At 35.5% G+C, this 23358-nt stretch overlaps 2 protein-coding genes across 3 annotated transcripts; both read left to right on the top strand.

Annotated features, from left to right (window-relative positions):
• Positions 1-554: 554 nt before the first annotated feature.
• LOC106084546 (retinoblastoma family protein) lies at positions 555-18383 on the top strand. 2 transcript variants are annotated; one of them, XM_059368000.1, is made up of 15 exons: positions 555-922; positions 988-1130; positions 1204-1392; positions 7631-7973; positions 8041-8191; positions 8261-8295; positions 8358-8509; positions 8813-9348; positions 10896-10994; positions 11082-11179; positions 11251-11427; positions 14949-15066; positions 15133-15227; positions 15304-15471; positions 17348-18383. In XM_059368000.1, exons 1-15 carry the CDS (start codon positions 782-784, stop codon positions 17507-17509), a joined length of 2607 nt encoding a protein of 868 aa, XP_059223983.1. In that variant the 5' UTR covers positions 555-781; the 3' UTR covers positions 17510-18383. The 2 variants fall into 2 exon arrangements, with proteins under 2 accessions (XP_059223983.1, XP_013103754.2); XM_013248300.2 differs by having other exon boundaries at positions 15130-15227.
• A 600-nt stretch (positions 18384-18983) lies between these two features.
• LOC106084545 (HEAT repeat-containing protein 6) lies at positions 18984-22735 on the top strand. Its single transcript, XM_013248299.2, has 3 exons — positions 18984-19044; positions 19241-20385; positions 20544-22735. Exons 1-3 carry the CDS (start codon positions 18986-18988, stop codon positions 22673-22675), a joined length of 3336 nt encoding a protein of 1111 aa, XP_013103753.2. The 5' UTR covers positions 18984-18985; the 3' UTR covers positions 22676-22735.
• The last annotated feature ends 623 nt before the right edge of the window (positions 22736-23358 follow it).

Below are 23358 nucleotides of genomic sequence, written 5' to 3'. Positions count from 1 at the left end.
TTGTTTTAATTGTATTATGACTTAACATCTGTGCCATGTATGCCCTAATTCGCAAAACAAATTTTGTGAGCTTTTAAAGACTGTCAATTATAATCAGATTCGTTGTTTACTCTAATACCTTATATTGAATCACATATTGTCTAGATAGATTCACTTTGGTTTTTGGGTGGCGTTTTGGGTTTTTTTTTACTTTCTTTTTTAAAACGCTCCATTTTGAGTTATTTTCATTATTTTTCTTCGTAAAGATCACTTTTGTAACTATTGCAACCATTGTTAAAAAAATCGGCAAAAATCGACTTGTAATTAAATCCGCATCGACTTTTCAACTATTTTTGATTTTCCGACTTTTCTAATTTTTATGTTTTTTTTACTTTTTCGACGTTTTTCAATTTTTTTTTACTTATTTCGAGTCGATTCAGAGTCGATTATTCGACTTTTTTAGCCAATAAAAGTCGACTTTGACTATTTCACACAAAAAGTCGATTAATCGATTAGTCGATTAATAGATCCCTATGACATTCCCGCCTTTTTTGCTTTTTTCTTTGACATTTATTTTCTTTCATATCGGTTGGGGGGAGACTATATTTGTGTTTTTCTGAGTCGACAAAGACAAAAATTTGTCATTATTGGCAAGTCTACTAAGAAATAAAGTTAACAACGCTAGTGCTAGTGGCTTTGTTCCTTTTTAAATGTGTAGCAACAATACATTTGGACTGTGAAGACCTTGCTAGTGTATATATTTAATTCAACAGACCCTATAGTAAACGTTTTGACTATCATAATGACCCAATCTCGCGAAGATGAAACCGAAGCTATACGTGCTAGATATGAGGAATTGTGCCGCGAACTTAACATGGACAGGGAGACGGAAGAGTTGTCATGGAACAAGTACCTAGAAATATCTCAGAGTTGTTCCCTAGAGGTAAGTAGGAAGATATGATATGACAACAAAGCGAAACTGTTCAAATGTTCACATTAAATCATCAGGGAGACAAATTACATTGGTTTTGTTGTGCTCTATATGCTGCTTGCCGTGGTTCATATACTCCAACTGTGGGAGGTGGTAAAAACGATGTTGTTTTGGGCAACTGCATATCCGTGGTTAAATTGCTAAGAAATTGCAATATGAGGTATGTAGGCTGTGTTATTAGGGAATTAAAAAAATTTTTACACCCAATTTATTTGCGTATGTATTTTTTTCAGCATTTATGAATTTACCTCAAAGATGAGGAAATGGTGTGAAATGGCAAAACTACCCGAGCAGTTTCTGAATCAAATCAATAAAATGGAACGTAGTTACAGCATAACTTCGAATGTTTTTATGCGTTATACCGATATATTTGAGCAACTTTTTGTTCCACCACCCAATGAGAAGAAAAATTCCAAATTCAGGTGAGTAAATTTTTAAAAAATATGTGTACCATTACTTGCTTCAAATACACACTAAAACTATTCCAAATGGTTATTAGTTACGTAATAAGGGTTATTGCCAAATGTCTTAAGGTCCTCTGGGATTGGCATTCGATATGTAAATTCTACCACGAATAATCGAAAACTTGTTTACTATGTAGTTGTATATGTTATTGCAGCAACCATCCAAACCAGCATATTGGGGGGCACCAAGAGTAACTATAAACACCACACAGGTGGGAACTAAAGCTTCAATCTGTGTGGTTAGCTCACCAGAGTAACTAAGTGCTATCCAGCGCCTTCAAAGGTAGCAAATAGTTGAATGTTCCTTAGGTATACGGAGTATCTGCAATTGCTCACACAAACAATCATTGTTATCCGGTGCAGATTCTTAGGTAGAAGCCAAGAGGCACCGGCTCTTGCTTAAATACTGATTGGATATGATATTTTATATGACAAGGCGAGTTATTGGCGCCTTTGAATAACCAATGGCCAGTGGTCGGGAACGACGTTGTTCACCTATAGGAAATTCGCGAGGATTGCTACCGCCATATGCAAATATGTAACTACTGCATCAACAACACAACTTTTTGAGGGATAGGCAACCGCCGCCCTGAGAGCTAGAGCTTTAGCACTATAAAGGTAACCTAAACATCAAGCATCATATGGTTCAGGCCTAAATGAAATTTTGACAAAATTTCCTATAGAAATGAAATTTTGACAAAATTTCCTATAGAAATGAAATTTTGACAAAATTTCCTATAGAAATGAAATTTTGACAAAATTACCTATAGAAATGAAATTTTGACAAAATTTCCTATAGAAATGAAATTTTGACAAAATTTCCTATAGAAATGAAATTTTGACAAAATTTCCTATAGAAATGAAATTTTGACAAAATTTCCTATAGAAATGAAATTTTGACAAAATTTCCTATAGAAATGAAATTTTGACAAAATTTCCTATAGAAATGAAATTTTGACAAAATTTCCTATAGAAATGAAATTTTGACAAAATTTCCTATAGAAATGAAATTTTGACAAAATTTCCTATAGAAATGAAATTTTGACAAAATTTCCTATAGAAATGAAATTTTGACAAAATTTCCTATAGAAATGAAATTTTGACAAAATTTCCTATAGAAATGAAATTTTGACAAAATTTCCTATAGAAATGAAATTTTGACAAAATTTCCTATAGAAATGAAATTTTGACAAAATTTCCTATAGAAATGAAATTTTGACAAAATTTCCTATGGAAATAAAATTTTGACAAAATTTCCTATGGAAATGAAATTTTGACAAAATTTCCTATAGAAATGAAATTTTGACAAAATTTCCTATAGAAATGAAATTTTGAAAAAATTTCCTATAGAAATGAAATTTTGACAAAATTTCCTATAGAAATGAAATTTTGAGAAAATTTCCTATAGAAATGAAATTTTGACAAAATTTCCTATAGAAATGAAATTTTGACAAAATTTCCTTTGGAAATGAGATTTTGACAAAATTTCCTATAGAAATGAAATTTTGACAAAATTTCCTATAGAAATTAAATTTTGACAAAATTTCCTTTAGAAATGAAATTTTGACAAAATTTCCTATAGAAATGAAATTTTGACAAAATTTCCTATAGAAATGAAATTTTGACAAAATTTCCTATAGAAATGAAATTTTGACAAAATTTCCTATAGAAATGAAATTTTGACAAAATTTCCTATAGAAATGAAATTTTGACAAAATTTCCTATGGAAATGAAATTTTGACAAAATTTCCTATAGAAATGAAATTTTGACAAAATTTCCTATAGAAATGAAAATTTGAAAAAATTTCCTATAGAAATGAAATTTTGACAAAATTTCCTATAGAAATGAAATTTTGACAAAATTTCCTATAGAAATGAAATTTTGACAAAATTTCCTATAGAAATGAAATTTTGACAAAATTTCCTATAGAAATGAAATTTTGACAAAATTTCCTATAGAAATGAAATTTTGACAAAATTTCCTATAGAAATGAAATTTTGAGAAAATTTCCTATAGAAATGAAATTTTGACAAAATTTCCTATAGAAATGAAATTTTGACAAAATTTCCTTTGGAAATGAGATTTTGACAAAATTTCCTATAGAAATGAAATTTTGACAAAATTTCCTATAGAAATGAAATTTTGACAAAATTTCCTATAGAAATGAAATTTTGACAAAATTTCCTATAGAAATGAAATTTTGACAAAATTTCCTATAGAAATGAAATTTTGACAAAATTTCCTATAGAAATGAAATTTTGACAAAATTTCCTATAGAAATGAAATTTTGACAAAATTTCCTATGGAAATGAAATTTTGACAAAATTTCCTATAGAAATGAAATTTTGACAAAATTTCCTATAGAAATGAAATTTTGAAAAAATTTCCTATAGAAATGAAATTTTGACAAAATTTCCTATAGAAATGAAATTTTGACAAAATTTCCTATAGAAATGAAATTTTGACAAAATTTCCTATAGAAATGAAATTTTGACAAAATTTCCTATAGAAATGAAATTTTGACAAAATTTCCTATAGAAATGAAATTTTGACAAAATTTCCTATAGAAATGAAATTTTGACAAAATTTCCTATAGAAATGAAATTTTGACAAAATTTCCTATAGAAATGAAATTTTGACAAAATTTCCTATAGAAATGAAATTTTGACAAAATTTCCTATAGAAATGAAATTTTGACAAAATTTCCTATGGAAATGAAATTTTGACAAAATTTCCTATAGAAATGAAATTTTGACAAAATTTCCTATAGAAATAAGACATGGGAATAAAAGCAATATCGCAAGGAAACAATTTCTAAATAAACATTGATAAAAAAAAGAAAACGGAATAAAATGAAAAATATAAGGTATGAACTATACATATGATACATTAAATAATTTTTGTGAAATAAAACATTAACTAATGAATTATTCTATTAATATTTTGCACATAAACATACGATCACAACGAAAACATTATAATACGCTCATGACTTATATTAAAGATATATTATGATTATAACACGGATTAAAATTTTAGCAGAAGTAAATATTACGCGCGATGAGAATGCACTGTACAAAATTTATGGTTTCAGTTCCTCTTTTTTCAATAGACAAGGAAGAGGTTGTGGCATTGCATTGCAATGCAAATGTGCAAATGAATTTGGCTGATGTATTAAGAATAGACATGAGCATGTTTAACACAAACATAACAATTATAGCTATTTATCCCCCACCGAATTTAAGCATAAAGCATTTTTTGAAAGAGTTGGATGAAGCCCATAGCAATGTAAACAACAAAAATGACCTGAGAGTTACTGGCGACTTAAATATTGATTTATTAAAGAGAAAGCGCAACAAACCCTGGAATACTCCCAACAAGAGAAGACTAAACACCAATACCAAAACCTGAATAGATCACTTATTCATAAGATGCATCAGGAAAAGAGAGCGAGTGGATGCTGCAGTAATAAAAACAAAAATCGCTGAACATTACGATATATGTGGATGCATGAATCAAACAAGAGAATCGTAAAGAGTATCAAATAAAAAAAACACAAGGTGAAGCTAAAGTCAATATTGACACATCTAAAGTGGACCAATTAATAAAAGATACAGACTGGTACTTACAACTAAATGGATCAAGCAATGCCAATGACTTGTTTCATAAAATATATATTAATTTCCATACAATATATGAAAAATCTAAGTGCACTGTAAAAAAAGTGCAATTAAACATAATCCACATCCATGGCTTCAAATCCCAGTCAGAGAAAATCATTATAAATGAAATATTCGACTATTAATTTCGAGTTGAAAAAGAAATAGATTAGAAAGAGAAATAAAAATAAGCCTCACTCTAACAGGTGTACAGACGGTTGAGAGCCGAGAAGATCAAGAGATAGACATTTAAAATTTTCGGAAAATTTATTTAGACCAATCAGATCAAGAAGTTTAGAAGTGGCAAGCAAGAAAAAACAAATTTAAAAATATACAAAACTCCCATTAGATCCAAAGGCTTAACCCATATAACCATCGAGAAGGCATTGTTTTCACTAGGTTATTTTAGCGGTAGATAGCTATCAAGTGAAGCTGCTAGCAAAGGTCTCAAATGGGAAGATTTTAACTAGAGCTCAATCACCACAAGGAGGGGTTTTGTATGACTTTTTGAAGCTCTTGGATATTCATGGGATTTTCCGGTCATTTGAAGAGGACAGTTGAAATATGTTGGCCCCGAGGTTGATGTTGTCATTATGGTGTGTGGCCGTGTGACAAGATTGACCGATGGGCTTGATGTATTCTCCGAAAGATAAAGTTTGTGCTATTCACCAATTTGAAGCAATTTGGTGTATTCAGGGATGAAGCTACCACACTCTTTGCAATTTCAGGACTTTGATGGACACATGACCGACTTACATTTGATTTGTAGGGATAAGGATGAGTTAAAGACGGCTGAGCATTTATTGTGGCATTGCCCAGAAATTGCGGGGTTAGGTTTAGGATTATGGCTAAACGAAAACCTTTTTTTAGGTCAAAATTATCTTCAGGCACTTAGTCCTTTTGCCGGGGAAGATGATGAGACGTTGGAGCATTTCCTTTATCATTGCCCGGCTTTCGCGTCCAACAGATACCGGTACTTAGGTGGAGACACAATATCAGACATGAACCAACTTAGGGGAGTGGTATTGAAAACAATTAAGGATTTTGTAAGTAGCATGGTTACTTTACAGTTTTTAGAGCGGGCAACAAGGCGATTACTGGCTTAGGTGTATGTCTATAGTGGACCTAACCTAAGAGGAAGCAAGAAGTACGTCAATATGTCATTCGACATAATTATGGACCACATAAGACTCCGGGGTAGTTATGCAGAATATGTGCCGGAATTCCAAACTTAAAATTTTCTTTTTAGAGGTTACTTTATAGTGTTTAGAGCGCACAACAAGCCGATTACTGGCTTAGGTGTATGTCCATAGTGGCATGGGGCGGATTAATATCTGCACCCTCTTTTCAACCTAACCTAACCTAGTTCTTTTGCCATTCTTGACAACTAAAGCCTTAAATGGCAGATTAGAGGAATCTCTCCAGCCCGCCGGGCCGCCGTTTTGTCATGCATGTTGGCTTTTTCATTCTACTGTCTGACATTGTACTGAGGTAAATCTAATCTGGGTTCTTCTGCGCTTTTTCAATCTTTTTAAGGTCGACACAAGGGACCCAAGTACCCTGAGTTAAGCTTAAAGCGATTAAGGTTGTTGGAAGCCATCATATAAACTAAGTTTAAGAATCATAACACCGGTAAACACAGAAATCTATTTAAAAAATATTTATTTTGATGTTTTTTGTTTTTGTAAGGCGAATTCAAAAATGAATTGACATATCAAGGTCTATCAGCTGGGTTGATGCGGACACCTAATAAATACGCCTTGGTTCAAATGTTAATTCCCCATCCTATAACATATGGAAATACGTGGTAAATATATTGGAACAAACAACCGCGAATTCTAAATAAAACATAAAGCACGCAGTAGACTTCAGGACAAAAATCGGAAGCTTTAAAATGAGATGACATTTTAATTTCATTTTATGCGGTTTCATTATTTCCGAACACCCCGGTGCAATGATTGAGAGAAAATTGGGAGAAATGGAAAACATAACCGTATACCATGCAACATTTTAAAGGAAATAATTTCATTTTGTATCAAGGACACAAGATACTTCAAATATAAGGATAAAGTTTACGAAATATGTGGATGAAATCTTCCCAGTCGTAAGGAAATCGGATGTGGACCAAACTTTAAAAGCTCTAAATGCTTACCACTGACAAATACAGGTCGCTAAAGAGGAGGAACTAGAAATCAAACTACCATACCTTGACCGTATGGTACATAGACAAAATAACGTACTGTAAGTTGATTGGTACCAAAAATCCACCGCTTCCGGATGACGTATCAATTTTAATTCTAAACACCTACACCTACTAAGGACCTACTTGACAACGCAATGGAGTAAATAGCCAAAACAAAGATAATAACAAAATATGTGGATGATATCTTCGCAGTCCTAAAGAAATCGGATGTGTAATTTTTTATGGAAATAAAATTTTACCAAAATTTTAAATTGTTTCGTTTTAGTTTTTGGAAATTTTTAATTTAATTTTTTCTATTTTTAATGTAAAAGTTTTATTTTTATTTATTTGCAGGACTGCTAAATGCCCATATGGAAAATTATTTAAAATAAGTTGGTACCTATACCTCTGTGCCAAAAATCAGAACCAAGTGACTGACATTGTAATGTCATTCCATCTTTTAATCTGGTGTATTGACCTAATTTATAGAAATGTACTAAGCGAAAATCCCGATCTCATTAATCCAAAGTTTGTGGGCGTGCCACCCAAGTGGGGACAACCAGATTTTGATGCTCGAATTTTGAAAGACTATTGCATTATTGAGCCACTGTGTAATATGACGAATGCTTCACCACATGATGCCATAAATATGAAGGAAACATTCAAAAGGAACATACAGGATTTCCTCGACTCTAATGTAGGTTCTTTTTTCAAATTCTCTATAGGTGATCATTATACTAGACTATGTTATGTTTAAATTATAGACTCTGTGTGGCAGCGAAGATACTTTGGTGTCCAATGCCAATTTTGAACGTAATTTGAGGTCTTTGAAAGGCGCCTACGAACTCTATGTATTGAATATGGGCGAATTAGATGAACGAATTTTGTTGGATTATCGCAAGATTAATAGTTCACGTAAGCTCGCTCACGTTGTTATATATAGCTAATTGCCATTATTGATTTTTGAATGCATTTGCCCAACAGATGAGTCATCTGGCATAAAAATTGATTTACAATCCGTAAGTTGGTGTTTTTGATCCATATTTGTCGCAGCATATGTATTTATAAGCAACTATTTTAGGATATAAAGTCATTGATGCCCAATACACCATATACTAGGAAAGAAAGCCTGCCCAGCAAAGATGGCATCTTAGATCCGGTGGCAAATGCTACAAACAATGTCAAGAAATTACGTGAAATTTCCAATATAACCGATTACACAGATTTTATAAGGTAAAGGTTAAGCTCATATATTGGGTTGCCCTAAAAGTAATTGCGGATTTTTCATATAGTCGGCGTTGACAAATTTTTTCACAGCTTGTGATTGCATTCTTTCTTCTGTCAGTTAACAGCTGTTACTTTTAGCTTGCTTTAGAAAAAAAGTTTAAAAAAAGTATATTTGATTAAAGTTCATTCTAAGTTTTATTAAAAATGCATTTACTTTCTTCTAAAAAATCCGCAATTACTTTTTGGGCAACCCAATATATATTATAACTTGATTTCCATAACCATACAAACATAAAATCTATTTATTAGGAAATCTACAAGTGAAGAGGTTATGAAGAAAATGCAAGACCAAGTCACAGTTATGTCTAAGATATTCTACAACAAGTTCCCCAACAAGGAAGAGTCTGTGAACAAATTTCAACTAGCAAAATCATTGTATTACTATTTAATGGACAAAATTCTACAATCCGAAGTAACCAATAGGCACATCGATCTCAATATAATACTACAAAAAAGTGATAGCATCAATACTACACTAATTGCATGCAGTGTTGAAATAGTTCTTGATGCCTACGATTCACCTCTGAAGTTTCCCTGGATTTTGGAATGTTTCAGTATTACTGCTTTCGAATTTTACAAACTTATCGAAATTATAGTCAGAAGTCACAATGGCATACTAAACCGGGAATTGATTAAGCATCTTAATCTAATAGAGGAAATGTGTTTGGATAATTTGGCGTGGAAAAAGTCTTCGCCACTCTGGGAGTTGATTAAAAAGGAGCCTATGCCGCTACCAACATGGTCGGAAGTTAAAGTTAACAATAGCGATTGTTCTGAACCGCAATGTAAGTTACAAAATAAATGTTGAGAAATTTAAGAAATCATCCCACAGTTCGGTCTAAGAATGCACGCATCGAATGTGTAGCAACACTGCCATATAATTGTTCGATATTCATATGCTACAAATTTGTATATAGTAATGGGCAAATAAAAGGATATCAAAGGATGTGTTCTAATATTTCGCTCTATGACCAAATATCGTCTGTCCCTTGTTTCTCAAGACATGATTTGATTTATCTGACTTACAATTTCACTGTGTCAAAGACAATGGAGAACTTTTCGTACCGCGACTTCAACAATTTTGACTATTCTGCTTTAGATGAAAGGATTCAGGAAGTCTATTGGAATGGGATATATGGTCTTATATCTATCGATGAGAAATGTAGCTTTCTTCAAGATAACATTGGACGAATCTATGATGCAACAGTCCCCATTCCGGCTAAGATGAAGAAATCGGATACTAAGCCTTGGTTTAATTCCACTATTAGGAATTTTATTCGTAACAGGGACCAGGCCTACTCCAGGTGGAAACGTTTTAAAACGCCTGAACTTCATGAGGAATTCCGCACGGCAAGAAATAAAGTTAATGCACTCATTAGTGATGCAAATTTACGATATTATTCACCCAAAAATTATTCGCTGTTAGACACGAAAATCAAGTGAAGGGCTATAAACGATATCGGCATTGGAAATCCAAGGTGATATAAATGAATAGAATGGAGATTTTGTTACCTAGACACTGATAGGCTTTGGGAAAGCACAAATTTTGATTGCAGTTTTGAGTTTAGATGTGTATCGCACGACGAAGTTTTACATTGTCTTAGATCAGTCAAGTCGAATGCTATTGGTCTTGATAACATTGACCAAAGATTCATTAGAATATTTGTTCTTTACCTTCTATCTTATTTTACTCATCTTTTTAATTAAATTCTAATTACCAGTAGAGGCCACCGTAGCGCAGACGCTGAACACCTGGGTTCGAAACACCAAGAAACAGGGGCAAACTTCTCACATATCAATGAGTGCAGTCCGATTCAAGTTTTAAGCTCAATGATAAGGGGCCTCCTTTTTATAGCCGAATCCGAACGGCGTGCCGCAGTGCGGCACCTCTTTGGAAAGAAGTTTTACATGGCATAGTAGCTCACAAATGTTGCCAGCAATAGGAGGGGAAACCCCCCGCTAAAAATTTTTTCTGATGGTCTCGTCCGGATTCGAACCCAGGCGTTCAGCATCATAGGCGGACATGCTACATCGGACCTCTGCGCTACGGTGGCATCCCTAAATTCTAACGAATACTCTTCCTCACAATATCCTAAACATCAGCAACGCGTCAATTTAAAAAAAGACTCAATTTTTCTTCAAAATTATGTGTTGTAAAATTTTACTGTTCTTATAAACCTGCACTGCGAATTTATAAACCAGAACAAAGCAGATAAAAAAATTTCAGTTTTATTTTTAAGCTACAAAACTTAAGTTTCGCCCTTTCTTTGATTTTTAATAACACTTGAAAGCTTTGCTAAATCTTTGCTTTGCTTTTTTTTTGTCCAAATAGTACAATCACCAATGAACTCTGCGTTTGATACGTTCAGTGCCGCATCTACACCTGTAGTCAATGAATCTGTAAGAAGAGATCTCTTTAATACGCCCAAAGGTAATTTTAAAACTAAGTTATAGACTAAGTTAGAGAAAAAGACCAAAAACATAAAATTAATTTGAGTTTTTTTTTCAATACTTGTAGAGAGTGCTACATCCCAAATCATTAACAAAAATAATGATGTCAGTAGACAAGCAATTGCTCCTAAGCGCTCTAAACCCTTGAAATTATTTCTCAGAAAGGTATGTGTATTGATAAAAAAAAAAATAAACAGATGCAATATCATTTTTTTAACATAAAATTTATTTTACAGTTTTATACACTTGCCTGGCTGCGCATAAAAGAATTATGCAGAGAACTGGATCTTGGGGATGAGATGGTGCTTAAAATATGGACTCTATTTGAATATTCCATAACGAAGAGAACCGAATTGATGCAAGACAGACATTTAGATCAAATTTTTATGTGTGCAATATATTTATATATAAAGGTAAGTGAACAATATCTTCTGGGAAAATTTTAAAAATAACCCCACACCAACCTATAGTCTAATAACAATTACTCTAACCACAGCTTTGACACATTGTTTGTTTATAAGTATTTGTGATCAGTGTTGCCGTTTTTGGTAGGTTCCTACCAAAATTGGTAGGTTTTTAAAACATATAAATACAAAGCTATTTACTGAAAAGACCGCCAGGGATGACTCAAAATTAATTTACTTTGTGTGGTGTACATCGTCTATCTATACAGGGTGCGCCAATGAAACGTACTTATTTAATAACCAGTAAGGCAGGGCAAAAGTCCGGCGGTGCCGACTGTATAATACACTACACCTACCCTGTAAGTACAATGTGGGAGCTTTATCCAATTCTGAACCAATTTTAGTGGACCCCGGCGGTAATGTTCAAACTTTAATGACTATGATTGACAAATGACAACATTATTGCAAATTACCCAAAATCTGACGAACATATTTACGAGAGCTATATCTAATTTTGAAACGATTTCGAGCAAACTTCTCAAATAATTTGGTAGTCGTCGATTGGTCAATCAATACGCTTGCAGTGGCTCTTGGGGTGAAAATCTGCCAATATACATATATGACAGCTATATCTAAATATGGGCAGATTTCTATGAAATTCGCAAGAATCGGTTAATAAAAAATCAGCGCTTTCTTGCAATATTTCTCAAAATCGAATGAACATATATATATAAGATCTTTATCTAAATCTGATTCCGAATTGCATGAAATTTACCAGTAATGTCAAGAGTCATTTGAAAATACTTCCCGCCAACTTTCGCTTAACAAAAGGCAAATTTATTGCAATATTACTGCAAATCGGACAAACATATATATGGGTGCTATATCTAAATCTGAACCGATGCCTGTACCAAATTTAAAGACGATGGGATGAAAACTGCGATCTGTACTTTGTACACAAATTAACATGGACAGACGGACAGACAGACAGATGGACATAGCTTAATCGAATCAGAAAGTGATTCTGAGTCGGTATACTTATCTTCTCTCTGGGTGTTACAAACAAATGCACTAAGTTATAATACATTGTAACATATTAGTGGTGTAGGGTATAAAAACACCAGTGTGGTGAGTTGGTCCGGGAGGGCGTCGAGAATGGGTGCATCTGGAGGGGATAGCCCCCAAGTTTGATTCTCTCTCTATCTCTCCAGTCAGTTGCCATCATGTTCGGGTCTAGGAGGCATAGGGCCTACGGTCTGCAGCCGCACAATATCCGATGGTAATCCCAGAAAAATTGGAGGGGGAGGTCAATTTTGCATCTGGAGGGGATAGCCCCCAAGTTTGTTTCTCTCTCTATCTCTCCAGTCAGTTGCCATCATGTTCGGGTCTAGGAGGCAGAGGGCCTACGGTCCGCAGCCGCACAATACCCGATGGTAATTCCAGAAAAATTGGAGGGGGAGGTCAATTTTTAATTTAATTTAATTTTTAATTTGTAATTTATTTATTAAATTAAAAATTGACCTCCCCCGGCAACTAGAGTTGTTCTGGTTTAATTACGTTCCGGCAGATGCAGCCTCCAGGAAAGGCACTCTGGGCTGAAGGTATTCCGCTTTTCTCTTGACCCTGTTTGCACGGATGGTCGAAAATGGGTAGGGGCACCGGTGTGGGGGACTTCACTGAATTCCTGGGAATAAGGGAATCATCGGTTGTAGAATCTTTTAGTAAAAAATATTTGGCTGAGGAGATAAAGACATCGGGCTTTATGAGGTCAAGACTGGCGCTCTGGGCTGAAGGTACTCCGCTTTTCTCTTGACCCTGTTTACACGGATGGCCGAAAATGGTTAAGGGCATCGGGGCGGGGGACTTCATTGAGTTCCTGGGAATAAGGGAATCATCGGGTGTAGAATCATTCAGTAAAAAATATTTGGCGAAGGAGATGAAGACATCGGGCTTTATGAGGTCAAGACTGGTTGGGAGATGCAAAGAGCAATGGCAAAGTCCTTCAGTCCTTGTTGGGTGCCGGCCCATCAAGATGTGGTGTGGAAGCAGGCAGTGGCCTAGCCAAGAATTAATACCGAATTAATAAACCTTTCGCCGGGCGAGCATTTTGTTTGGGTAGACTCTTTCTACGTTAATTGTACAAAAAGTGCAACTTTAGGTTGCCATGGCCCCTTGGATGAGTATCTCCCGGGACCGGACGTCACTTATTTTGGGGCTGAGGGAGCATAACCTCGGATTGCAGACTGGTCGGATTGCCGACTGGTCATTACAACATCCATAAATTGACATGGCGCTGGATACGGTCCGAGTTAAGGAAGTGAACGACGAATGCGCATGCAACATTGTGGGACAGCGAAAGAGTCGGCAGGACGGCGAATATCCTGTGGCGGAATCAAATTTCATTCGATACGAAAGCGCACTCGGTCACGTATGCGGTAATTCGGCAGCTGTTTTAATAGAGCTGTCAAAAAATCAATGGCACTATCGATATTTCATTTTTTGACTGAATATCGATTGATATTTTTCCGATAGATATTATCGCAAAAGTAAAATTTTTTTTGCAAAACAAAAATAAGCAATCCAACACTGAATGTATCCTTTAAGATACATTGCGCCTATAGAGGGCGCAATTTTTATCCGATTAGACTAATATTTTTTACAATGATTTCGCTCATCACTTCCAACTGACTTTATTAACCTTGGTTTTATTTGGTCTTTGCATTGATATTGCATCTATATAAATCGATTTCCAGATTTGTATTTCCCATTTTCGTTTAAAATATAGGTGATGGGAAATTAACGATAGTATCGATACTATCGGTATTTATTATTAAAAGTATTGAAAATATCGAATGTTGCGATTATCGATAGTTTGCCAGCTCTATGTTTTGCTCGTTCACGTATGCGGTAATTGGGCCTCTGATAAACAAAGCACCCTTATAAACCGATCTCCCGATTTGACATCAACAGATCCTGGAAGCCGCACTTGTTATCCAATTTGGGTGAAATTTTGTGCTTTATTGTAACTTTCAACATCAATGGTAATTAATTGTCAAAATCGTTCTATGACCTGATATAGCACCCATATAAACCGATCTCCCGACTAGTTTTTTTTACTGCCGCTGACAAGCTTCAATTTTTGACTTTTTTTGGGCACACATTTGGTATGTTAAGTACACATATGCCCCTCAACTAAGTTAATTTATGGACATTTTAAGCAGAATTCATGGTGGTTCCCAAGATTCGGCCCGACCGAGCTTTGCAAGTTTTTGCTTGTTTCTTTTCTTGACACTTGTCGGACGATTAGTTCCCCGTCATTCTGGACTACTGTAACGTCCTGAAGTGGCAGACTAGAAGGAAACCTCACAGATTGGGGGCTTTTCCGGTCCATATAGAGTGGGGAATGGTTTTAAGGATACAAATTAGAATTTAATGTTTTTAAGAACTATTAAATTGTAATAGTTGGATACATTTAGTTTTAAACCTCCCTAATCACAGATGGTCTATGTTTTGTTTTTTTCCCCATTCAGGTTGGCGAAGTAAGTGATAAACTTTTTAGAGACATAATGAAGTTCTATAGAAAACAGCCACAGGCTACAAGCAGCATTTACAGGGAAGTCCTAATTAAGGCAGATGAAGATGATATAAGTAAGTAAAGAAGCCGATTAGCTAATGTTAAAATTGTTAATAAAACCAATTAAAACCTATCAGCAGAAGTGGGAGACATCATAATGTTTTACAACGAAATTTATATGCAAAAGATGACACCATACGCTTGGAATTTCAGCAAAAAGAAACCAGAGAATTCGGTAAGTGGAAAATCATGTGTATAAAAAAAAATGTATGTATGTTTATTCATGCTTGTGTTTTCGTTTTGTTTTCTAGGATAATGTTTTGCTTTTATCGCCACATCCAACTGAAAAGCAAACATTTCCACAACAACTCTCGGGAAATCACTACTTTTTTGTTCATGCTTTGGACAAAAACGAATTGGACAAATACACGGCCTCGCCCAATCAACTAATATTTGAAATTTGTCGCAGTCCTGGCAAGGTGAATATATACATATAAGGGTGGGACAATTTATAAATCCACAAAGCGGTTAACAAAATCGGAATCTGCGAAAAATTCTTAGAAAATTTGCCCAAGATACAATGGGTCTAAAATCAAAAAGTTCTTACAAGGCTTTATAGAAATGAGTATTTAAAGTTTAGCGCTCCTTCTTATTGACAGTGGGGGAAAGCATAATTTCTATATTCTTTTCCTTGAATTCCTCAAAGCTTTTTCAACAATATTAGGTTAGGTTGAAAAGAGGGTACGGATATTAATCCGCCCCATGCGACAATGGATATACACCTAAGCCAGTAATCGGCTTGTTGTGCGCTCTAAATACTAAGCAAGTGAAAGCGAATCTTGGGAACCCACCACCATGGATTCTCCTTAAAATTTATTCAAAATAAATTTATTTGTAGGGCATAATTTTTTTCTACATACCAAACTTCTGTCAAACCAGCAAAAATTAAAGCTTCTAGGAACCAAACAAGGATGGTCGAAAGACCGTTTTACGTGGGAGGTATATCAGGTTATTCTACATACCAAACTTCTGTCAAACCAGCAAAAATTAAAGCTTCTAGGAACCGAACAAGGATGGTCGAAAGACCGTTTTACGTGGGAGGTATATCAGGTTATAGACTGATTTTGGCACAGTTGTTGGAAGTCGTAACATAACATCGCATGCAAAATTTCAGCCCAATCGGACAATAATTGCGGCTTCCAGGGGCTCTGGAAGTCAAATCGGGAGATTGGTATGGGAGCTATATTAGGTTATAGACGGATTCGGGCCGTACTTGGCACAGTTGTTGGAAGTCAAAACAGAACACTATGTGCAAATTTCAGCCAAAATCGGACAAAAATTATGGATTCGAGGGGCCCAAAAAGTTAAATCGGGAGATCGGTTTATATGGGAGCTATATCAGGTTATAGAACGATTTGAATCGTACTTGGCACAGTTGTTGGAAGACATAACGGAACACAACGTGCCAAACTTCAATCAAATCGGACGAAAATTGCGGCTTCCAGGGGCTCAAGAAGTCAAATCGGGAGATCGGTTTATATGGCAGCTATATCAGATTCTTTACCGATTTGGACCGCATGCAACACAGTTGTTAGAAGTGATAACAGAACACTACATGCAAAATTTCAGCCAAATCGGATAAAAATTGTGGCTTCCAGGGGCTCAAGAAGTCAAATCGTATGATCGGTTTATATGGGAGCTATATCTAGATCTGAACCGATATTGCCCATTTGCAATAGCCAACAACCTACATCGATATTAAGTATCTGTGAAAAATGTCAAGCGGCTAGCTTTGCACGTTCGACCTCTATTGGGATTTCGACAAACGGACGGACGGAATTCCGTGCTACTTACAAAATCCTTAATTCTTTTCCATGTCACGCCCTTAAGTTGGTTCATAAATGGTACAGTGTCCCCAGCTAAGTCCCGGTATCTGTTAGCCTCGAAAGCCGGGCAATGACATATTAAATGCTCCAACGTCTCATCATATTTTCCGCATGACCTACACATGCTATCACTCGCCGCACCGATTTTACATAAGTGAACTCGTTGTTGTTGTTGTTGTAGCCACATTTTCATGTGGAGGTGGCGATACACGTCAAGCTCCTGTAGGTGAGCAAGCTCGACCGATCGCCGGGGAAACAGGGTGGCCATTGATTATTTAAAGGCGCCAATAACCCGACTTGTCATATCGAGCATCATAGGCAGTCAACATTTTTGTAAGAGTCGGTGCCGCAGGGGCTCTCATTGAAACTCTCTGCTCGATACCGCTGCAGCTACTCCGTATGAAGCATTCCACTATCCGCCTAAAACCTGAATTCTTTTGTAACCCATTTTTTTTTTAATCTATTTCAGGATCTAGAGAAGATAAATGCCATCATTAACAGCAATGGAAAACGTAATCTACCCTTTGCCTTAATGGACCCAGCAGATGAACCAGATAGAAAACGAACAAGAGGTTCCGGAAATCAGGCTCTTTTAAAAATGATGAAAGATCGTCAACAAGAACACCAATAATTGCGCTCGAGTTTTTATAAAACCAACTTTTTTTATTTATTCAACGACAAAATGAAATCCGTAGTTTGCACAAGATTTTATATTCAATTATTATTATGTTTTATTCAAAAGAGAGAGAGAGAGAGATAGAGAAAAAGCAAAATATTGGTTTATAATATAAAAATGAACTTTCCTGTATATAATTCGCTAAGAGAACCATTTATTATCACCAACATTTTCTATATGAAAGTTTCCCTTTAGAAGTATTTGAACTCATAAATTTTAATTTTTAATTTTATCGAAATAATCATTCTAAACTACTATTAGAAATTTTATTAACATAAAAACTAAACAAACATACATACATACTTACATATGTATATTTGAATTAACAACGCGTTGTTTTAGAATGAATTCCATCAACTATCTATCTATATATATGCACTAGTATATATAAATCTATTTAAAATGAAAAAAGTCTTTAGTTATGTACATTGTATTGCTAATACTAACTTTTTTGTTAACAAAATTTCGTCGTATAGAAATGACAAATAATTATCTAATAACGTGAAAAACCATGTAAATTATTCAATATTTAATAATAAACAAAAACTTTAAATTAATACGTAAAATAATTTTATAAATAGATTGTTGTCATCCATCGTCCTAATTCTCGCATCCCGCTATCTAGCGAGTTTTTGTTCGAAGATTAATTCCGTTAGTACAAATTTGATCATGGCTTATGATCGTAATTTGTCAAAAAGTTATCGATTTCGGGGAAGAAAAATCCACACGCCGAACATATTTTGCCATCTCAAAGGTAAACAAAGCAAATGGTGGTAGTTTAAAAAAGTTATTAGTACAAAAAAATAAATGAAACACGTTCTTCACAATATGCAATTGTTTTTTTTTAGCGATATGTTACTGTTTTTACGCCATAAATTGCTGTTTTATGTGAAAGAGGAGAAAAAATATGTGGATTATGTCGCCTGTAGCACAGCCAACGGTGCTTGTTTGATGTTTGTTTTTTCGGGCGAGCACAAGGAGAACAGCATCCAAAGTTCAATTGGATAAAGCCATAACATTTTCCTTGAAAAATATCCTGCTGTCTTAAATTAAGTGCTTAAATGATACAACTTTTGGTTTGGTCATGTTTTTTTATATAAATAATTTGATAACTTGCTTTGCGAATTTCGAATAGAATTAATCGATAACGGATGTCATAATCCAAAAAATGCGAAATTGATCGTAGTAAGTCGATTGCGGACGCGAGAATTGGGCCCCAGGATTTACTGAATAAGGTTAAGCCAAACGATCAACCGTCATTACGATGTCGTAAATCTAAATTTCAAATTTCATTGCACTGCACTATATAGTAGTAAAATAAAACACATCTAATAACAGCAACCGCCATTCATAGGAATTGATAATCTCGCGGCGTTGCGAGGTTATCAATTTCATCATTCACAATGAATCGATATCCATTCATTGTGAATGATGAAAGGGAAAAATCAAAACAAACCAAAAAATACCTCTCAAGAGACTGGTGAAACTATGTGAGTAATATACAATTTATTTAATATCTTTTATGTTTTTATATCAAAACATGGAATGGATTTGGACTTTTTGGCAATATGATTTAATGTGACCCAAAATATTTAAAATTTGTATAAATTTTAGAAAGTAATATGTCAATATGTCCCCCATATATCATATCGCAAGTCTTTAAACTAACTCAATACCCAATTTTAGGGATCTAGTTTTGGAACACCTGCTTTGTTGCCGGCAAGGAAATAAGGATCTGGTTGAGATTTCTAAACTAATACAACATGTGGACAAATATGGTTGTGAAAACAGATCGCAGCAGTTTAGAATTGTTGATGAAATCATCCAGCTGCTTGCTAATGATTTGAACGCATTACTTCCGGACGAGAGTGTGAGTGTGGTCATTTGTATGACACACCTTTGGGAGCAAAATAAACTGCCCACCTTGAATGAAACGCAATTCGATGTGGTTCTACAATTGTTAAGAAAAAACTTGGAGGAATGCCAAAAGCCAGAAACGCTCATAAAAATATTAAATACCTTGTGTGGTTTATTTGCAAAGCATCCCATGAATGTCGACAGATATTTCATTGATATTATTGGCTCTGGCAATAATGGTTTACTTCAGTATGTGGCATGGGAGAGTTCTATTGATGTGCTAGTGAATGCAGTTCGTTGTATTGATATATGCCTTGGCATTCTATGCTGTTCCCCATTATCCCAGGAGCAGGAACAAGTTTGTGATGATATACTTAAGAAATTTTTGAATTTATTTTTTAATGCCAGTGAATCAAGGCCAAAAATTGATTCGGATATGCTGCCAGTATTTGCACTTCATACATTGCAAGCCATACAAAGGATTATAAGCCTAAACCCTGAACTGGTGAAGCAGAATGTCTCCGAACTATTGGGTTTTGCAAGATCTTATTTGCATTTTGGCCTGGATAACATCAAGGAGTTTCCAATAATGCCTCAAAAGGTTTATATGTCACAGCAAGCATTATATGATTCTGCAGAGGATTTTGAAAATAGCATGAGTTCCGAGAAAACTCGCAATTGTGGAGGTAAAACTCCAAAAACACGCAAGCCTCGTTTAAAATCCAATACAGCGGAAAGAAATGTGACCAGTGGAAGTCCCGAGAGAAAGGTAACTCTTTTATCCATGGATATAAGAACCAGTGACTCGGAAGCCTCAGAACTAGAGAATTCAGGGAATCGTGTTCTCTTTGAGAGGAATAGAATGGCAAAAATACGATTAGCATCCATTGCCATTATCGAAGCCATTGTCAAAACATTGGAGCGAAGATATGTTTATGGCTATTGGCATGTTTTGTTTCCCAGTGGAACGGCAGGTAAATATATTAGAATGCATAACATACCAAATCCAATAGCAACACGGGTCTCCAAAAATCATTTCACCCAGTATCATTTTTTTGTATTTGTTTTTCCCATTGAATATAAAAACCATTTTTTTTAAAGCTTAATTCATATATTTTTTACTTTATTACAGCTGAATCACCAGATAATCTTTTATACATTGCCCAGCATGATCCAAATATGCGATGTCGTTGTTCAGCTCTACAAGTTTGTGCACAGCTTTTATATGGATCCAAAGGATTTTTATGCCAAGCAGAAATCAACACCAAACGTTGTCCCGTAACATTTATACCGTTTTCTGTTAATTTGGGCTTTACAGTGGTTGCCATTTATCAAGCTCTCAGCACCATACTTACCCGAGAATCTTCACTGCCAGTATTGACACAGTCTCTGAAATGTTTGGCAGTATTGGTTCAAGCCACACCCTTTCAAAAATTCGATAAGGGCTTTGTGAATGGTTTTGTAAAGCATGTCAAGCCCTTGATATACCATCGTGATGCTGCAATTCAAGTTTCCTCATTGATGGTGCTGGAGTTTCTAGTGCCTTCAGCTGAAGCCACTCCTGAAATTGCTGAGGCCTTGGGCTTACCGCAACCTCAGAGTGGCAGACAAACGGCCAAGAATAACACACATGCTTTGGGTGAGGAAGAATTGGATATAATCAATGATGAGGAATTTGTGGAATCAGATGCTGAGGAGGAAGTTCTAAAAAAACCAAAAGAAGAGAAACCCCCCAGTGCGGACAGTGAAAAACGTACTTCAAACGATAATTCGTGGTTACTACTTCGGGTCTTATTCAATTTAAAAGATCACGACTCTCTCATTGTGCCACAATCTGTGCGCATTGAAAGTATACAGGTGTTAATAGCTATGAGCTCACACTTTGCTATGCTTAAATCGCATTTGCCAGAAGTTTCTGCAGCATTGCAACATGTCATAGCCAACACTTTGCCTGAAGTTCGTCTATATGCGGCAAGATGCATTGACAGTTGCGCTTTTCAAATAAGTCGCTACGTGCTAGAAAATGGCTTGGCCACTTCCTCACTTGAAACAAAAAGTTTTGGCAAGTTCTGGACTGATATTCTACCCATTATAATGCAACACATACGAAGGGATAGTGAAGAGACCAGTACTGTTAGAATTACCTTATGCGATGCTCTATCAAACATTGGTGTTGTAATGTTTGAAAATTGTTCACATTCCCTGCAGTTGGCACTGCTTAGCTTTCTTTCAGGTGTAAGCTCAGATAGCAGCGAAGAACCCATTCTACGTGCAGCAGCTGTCAGAGCTTTAGCCGTTTATGTCCTCTATCCATCGTTGCGTAGTGATTTTGTGTTTGTGGAGAATACCGCAGATCTGGCACTGCGCCTGGTAACAGATGCCAACTTGCTTGTACGTATCAAGACCTTCTGGGCTTTGGGTAACATAAGTGATGCGCTAGTGGGCAAATCCATAGATTCTAAGGACAATCAGAAGCGTGTATCCGACGAATTGTTATATCGAATGATCAAGGCTTCTACAATGGCCTGCAGTGATAATGATAAAGTTCGTTGTAATGCTGTACGCACTTTGGGCAATCTTTTGCGCCTGCTAAGGAAGGAACATCTACAATTGGAAAATACTCACCTGAATTGGAGGGAATTATTTGAGCGTGCAATTTGCAAACTAAGCGATTGTATAAGATCATCGGGCAATGCTAAGGTAAAATGGAACAGCTGTTATGCCATCAGCAATGTTATGCGAAATCCAGTCATATTCACCATAACCGAACTAATAGATTGGCAAAGTACCCTTTATCCAGCCTTGTGCCATGTCATAGTGCATCATGCCAACTTTAAAGTGCGAATAAATGCAACTTCTGCCATAACCAACATCGCTGAGAGGCAACACTTTGGCAATTATTTCGAAAAGTTTTGGTCCTCAATATTGGAGGCTATAGAGCAGTCACATAATTTGGATAATTTTCATGAATACAATCATCGAGACAACTTACAGGAACAACTGTGTTTAGCCTTAACACATTTGTTGAGGTGCTCTGAACAGGAAGATTGGCCAATGTTGAAAAGGCATCTAGCGTTGAAAGTGGAGACCATAAGAAGCACCTGGAAACGGGTTGTTCTTCGTATGGTACCGGAAAAGGCAGCACCCCTACTATCATGTTCACTTGTGCTGGCAGAGCGAGCGAAAACAAAGCAGCAACACAATCTCGGCCCTGAACAAAAGTCCGCCAATGATTATTTATGCGAAACACTGGCACTAGAATAGTTTGGAAAAATGGGATCGATCTTCATAGCATAAGAAAATACATAACAGAAGAAAAAACTATATCATTTACTATATCTCATTGCCGCTATCGACATCGATGTGAGTATTTCAACTATGTAAAGCTTCTCTCTAAGTTCTACGTCGCACCTTACAGAAGTTCAGAATCGAAATCTGTCGGCCAGAAGTACATTAGGCTTGGATCAACTTTTTTTGAACACAATTGCTATATGAACCACTGTGATTGACCCAGCTAATACAATTTCCATGAGTTAAGAGCTACGGAAATATTGACAGTCACCATTTTCATACTCTCCACCATAGGATGGGGTTATACTAATTTCGTCATTCTGTTTGGAACACCTCCAAATTTTCATCTAAGACCCCATAAAGTATATATATTCTTGATCGTCATGACATTTTAAGTCGATCTAGACATGTCTGTCCGTCCGTCTGTCTGTCGTCTGGCACGCTTACTTTCGAAGGAGTAAAGCTAGACGCTTGAAATTGTGCACAAGAACTTCTTATCAGTGTAGGCCTTCTTATCAGTGTAGGTAGGTTGGGATTGTAAATGGGCCATATCGGCCTATGTTTTGATATAGCTGCCATATAAACCGATCTTGGATCTTGACTTCTTAAGCCACTAGAGGAAGCAATTCTCATCCGATTTTGCTGAAATTTTGCAT

The sequence above is a fragment of the Stomoxys calcitrans genome, chromosome 4 (genome assembly GCF_963082655.1).
Source record: "Stomoxys calcitrans chromosome 4, idStoCalc2.1, whole genome shotgun sequence".
Classification (NCBI taxonomy): domain Eukaryota; kingdom Metazoa; phylum Arthropoda; class Insecta; order Diptera; family Muscidae; genus Stomoxys; species Stomoxys calcitrans.
This window is presented reverse-complemented; position numbering and strand designations above follow the sequence as displayed.

What these genes read in the sequence shown, in the direction of transcription:
- LOC106084546 (XM_013248300.2), top strand. Translation starts at nt 782, where the DNA reads ATGACCCAATCTCGCGAAGATGAAACCGAAGCTATACGTGCTAGATAT. An exon ending in CGATTGTTCTGAACCGCAAT is followed by an intron (nt 9,349 to 10,895) that starts GTAAGTTACAAA and finishes TTGTCCAAATAG; the next exon opens with TACAATCACCAATGAACTCT. An exon ending in TGAAATTATTTCTCAGAAAG is followed by an intron (nt 11,180 to 11,250) that starts GTATGTGTATTG and finishes TTTATTTTACAG; the next exon opens with TTTTATACACTTGCCTGGCT.
- LOC106084545 (XM_013248299.2), top strand. Translation starts at nt 18,986, where the DNA reads ATGAAAGGGAAAAATCAAAACAAACCAAAAAATACCTCTCAAGAGACT. An exon ending in CAAGAGACTGGTGAAACTAT is followed by an intron (nt 19,045 to 19,240) that starts GTGAGTAATATA and finishes ACCCAATTTTAG; the next exon opens with GGATCTAGTTTTGGAACACC. An exon ending in GTTTCCCAGTGGAACGGCAG is followed by an intron (nt 20,386 to 20,543) that starts GTAAATATATTA and finishes ACTTTATTACAG; the next exon opens with CTGAATCACCAGATAATCTT.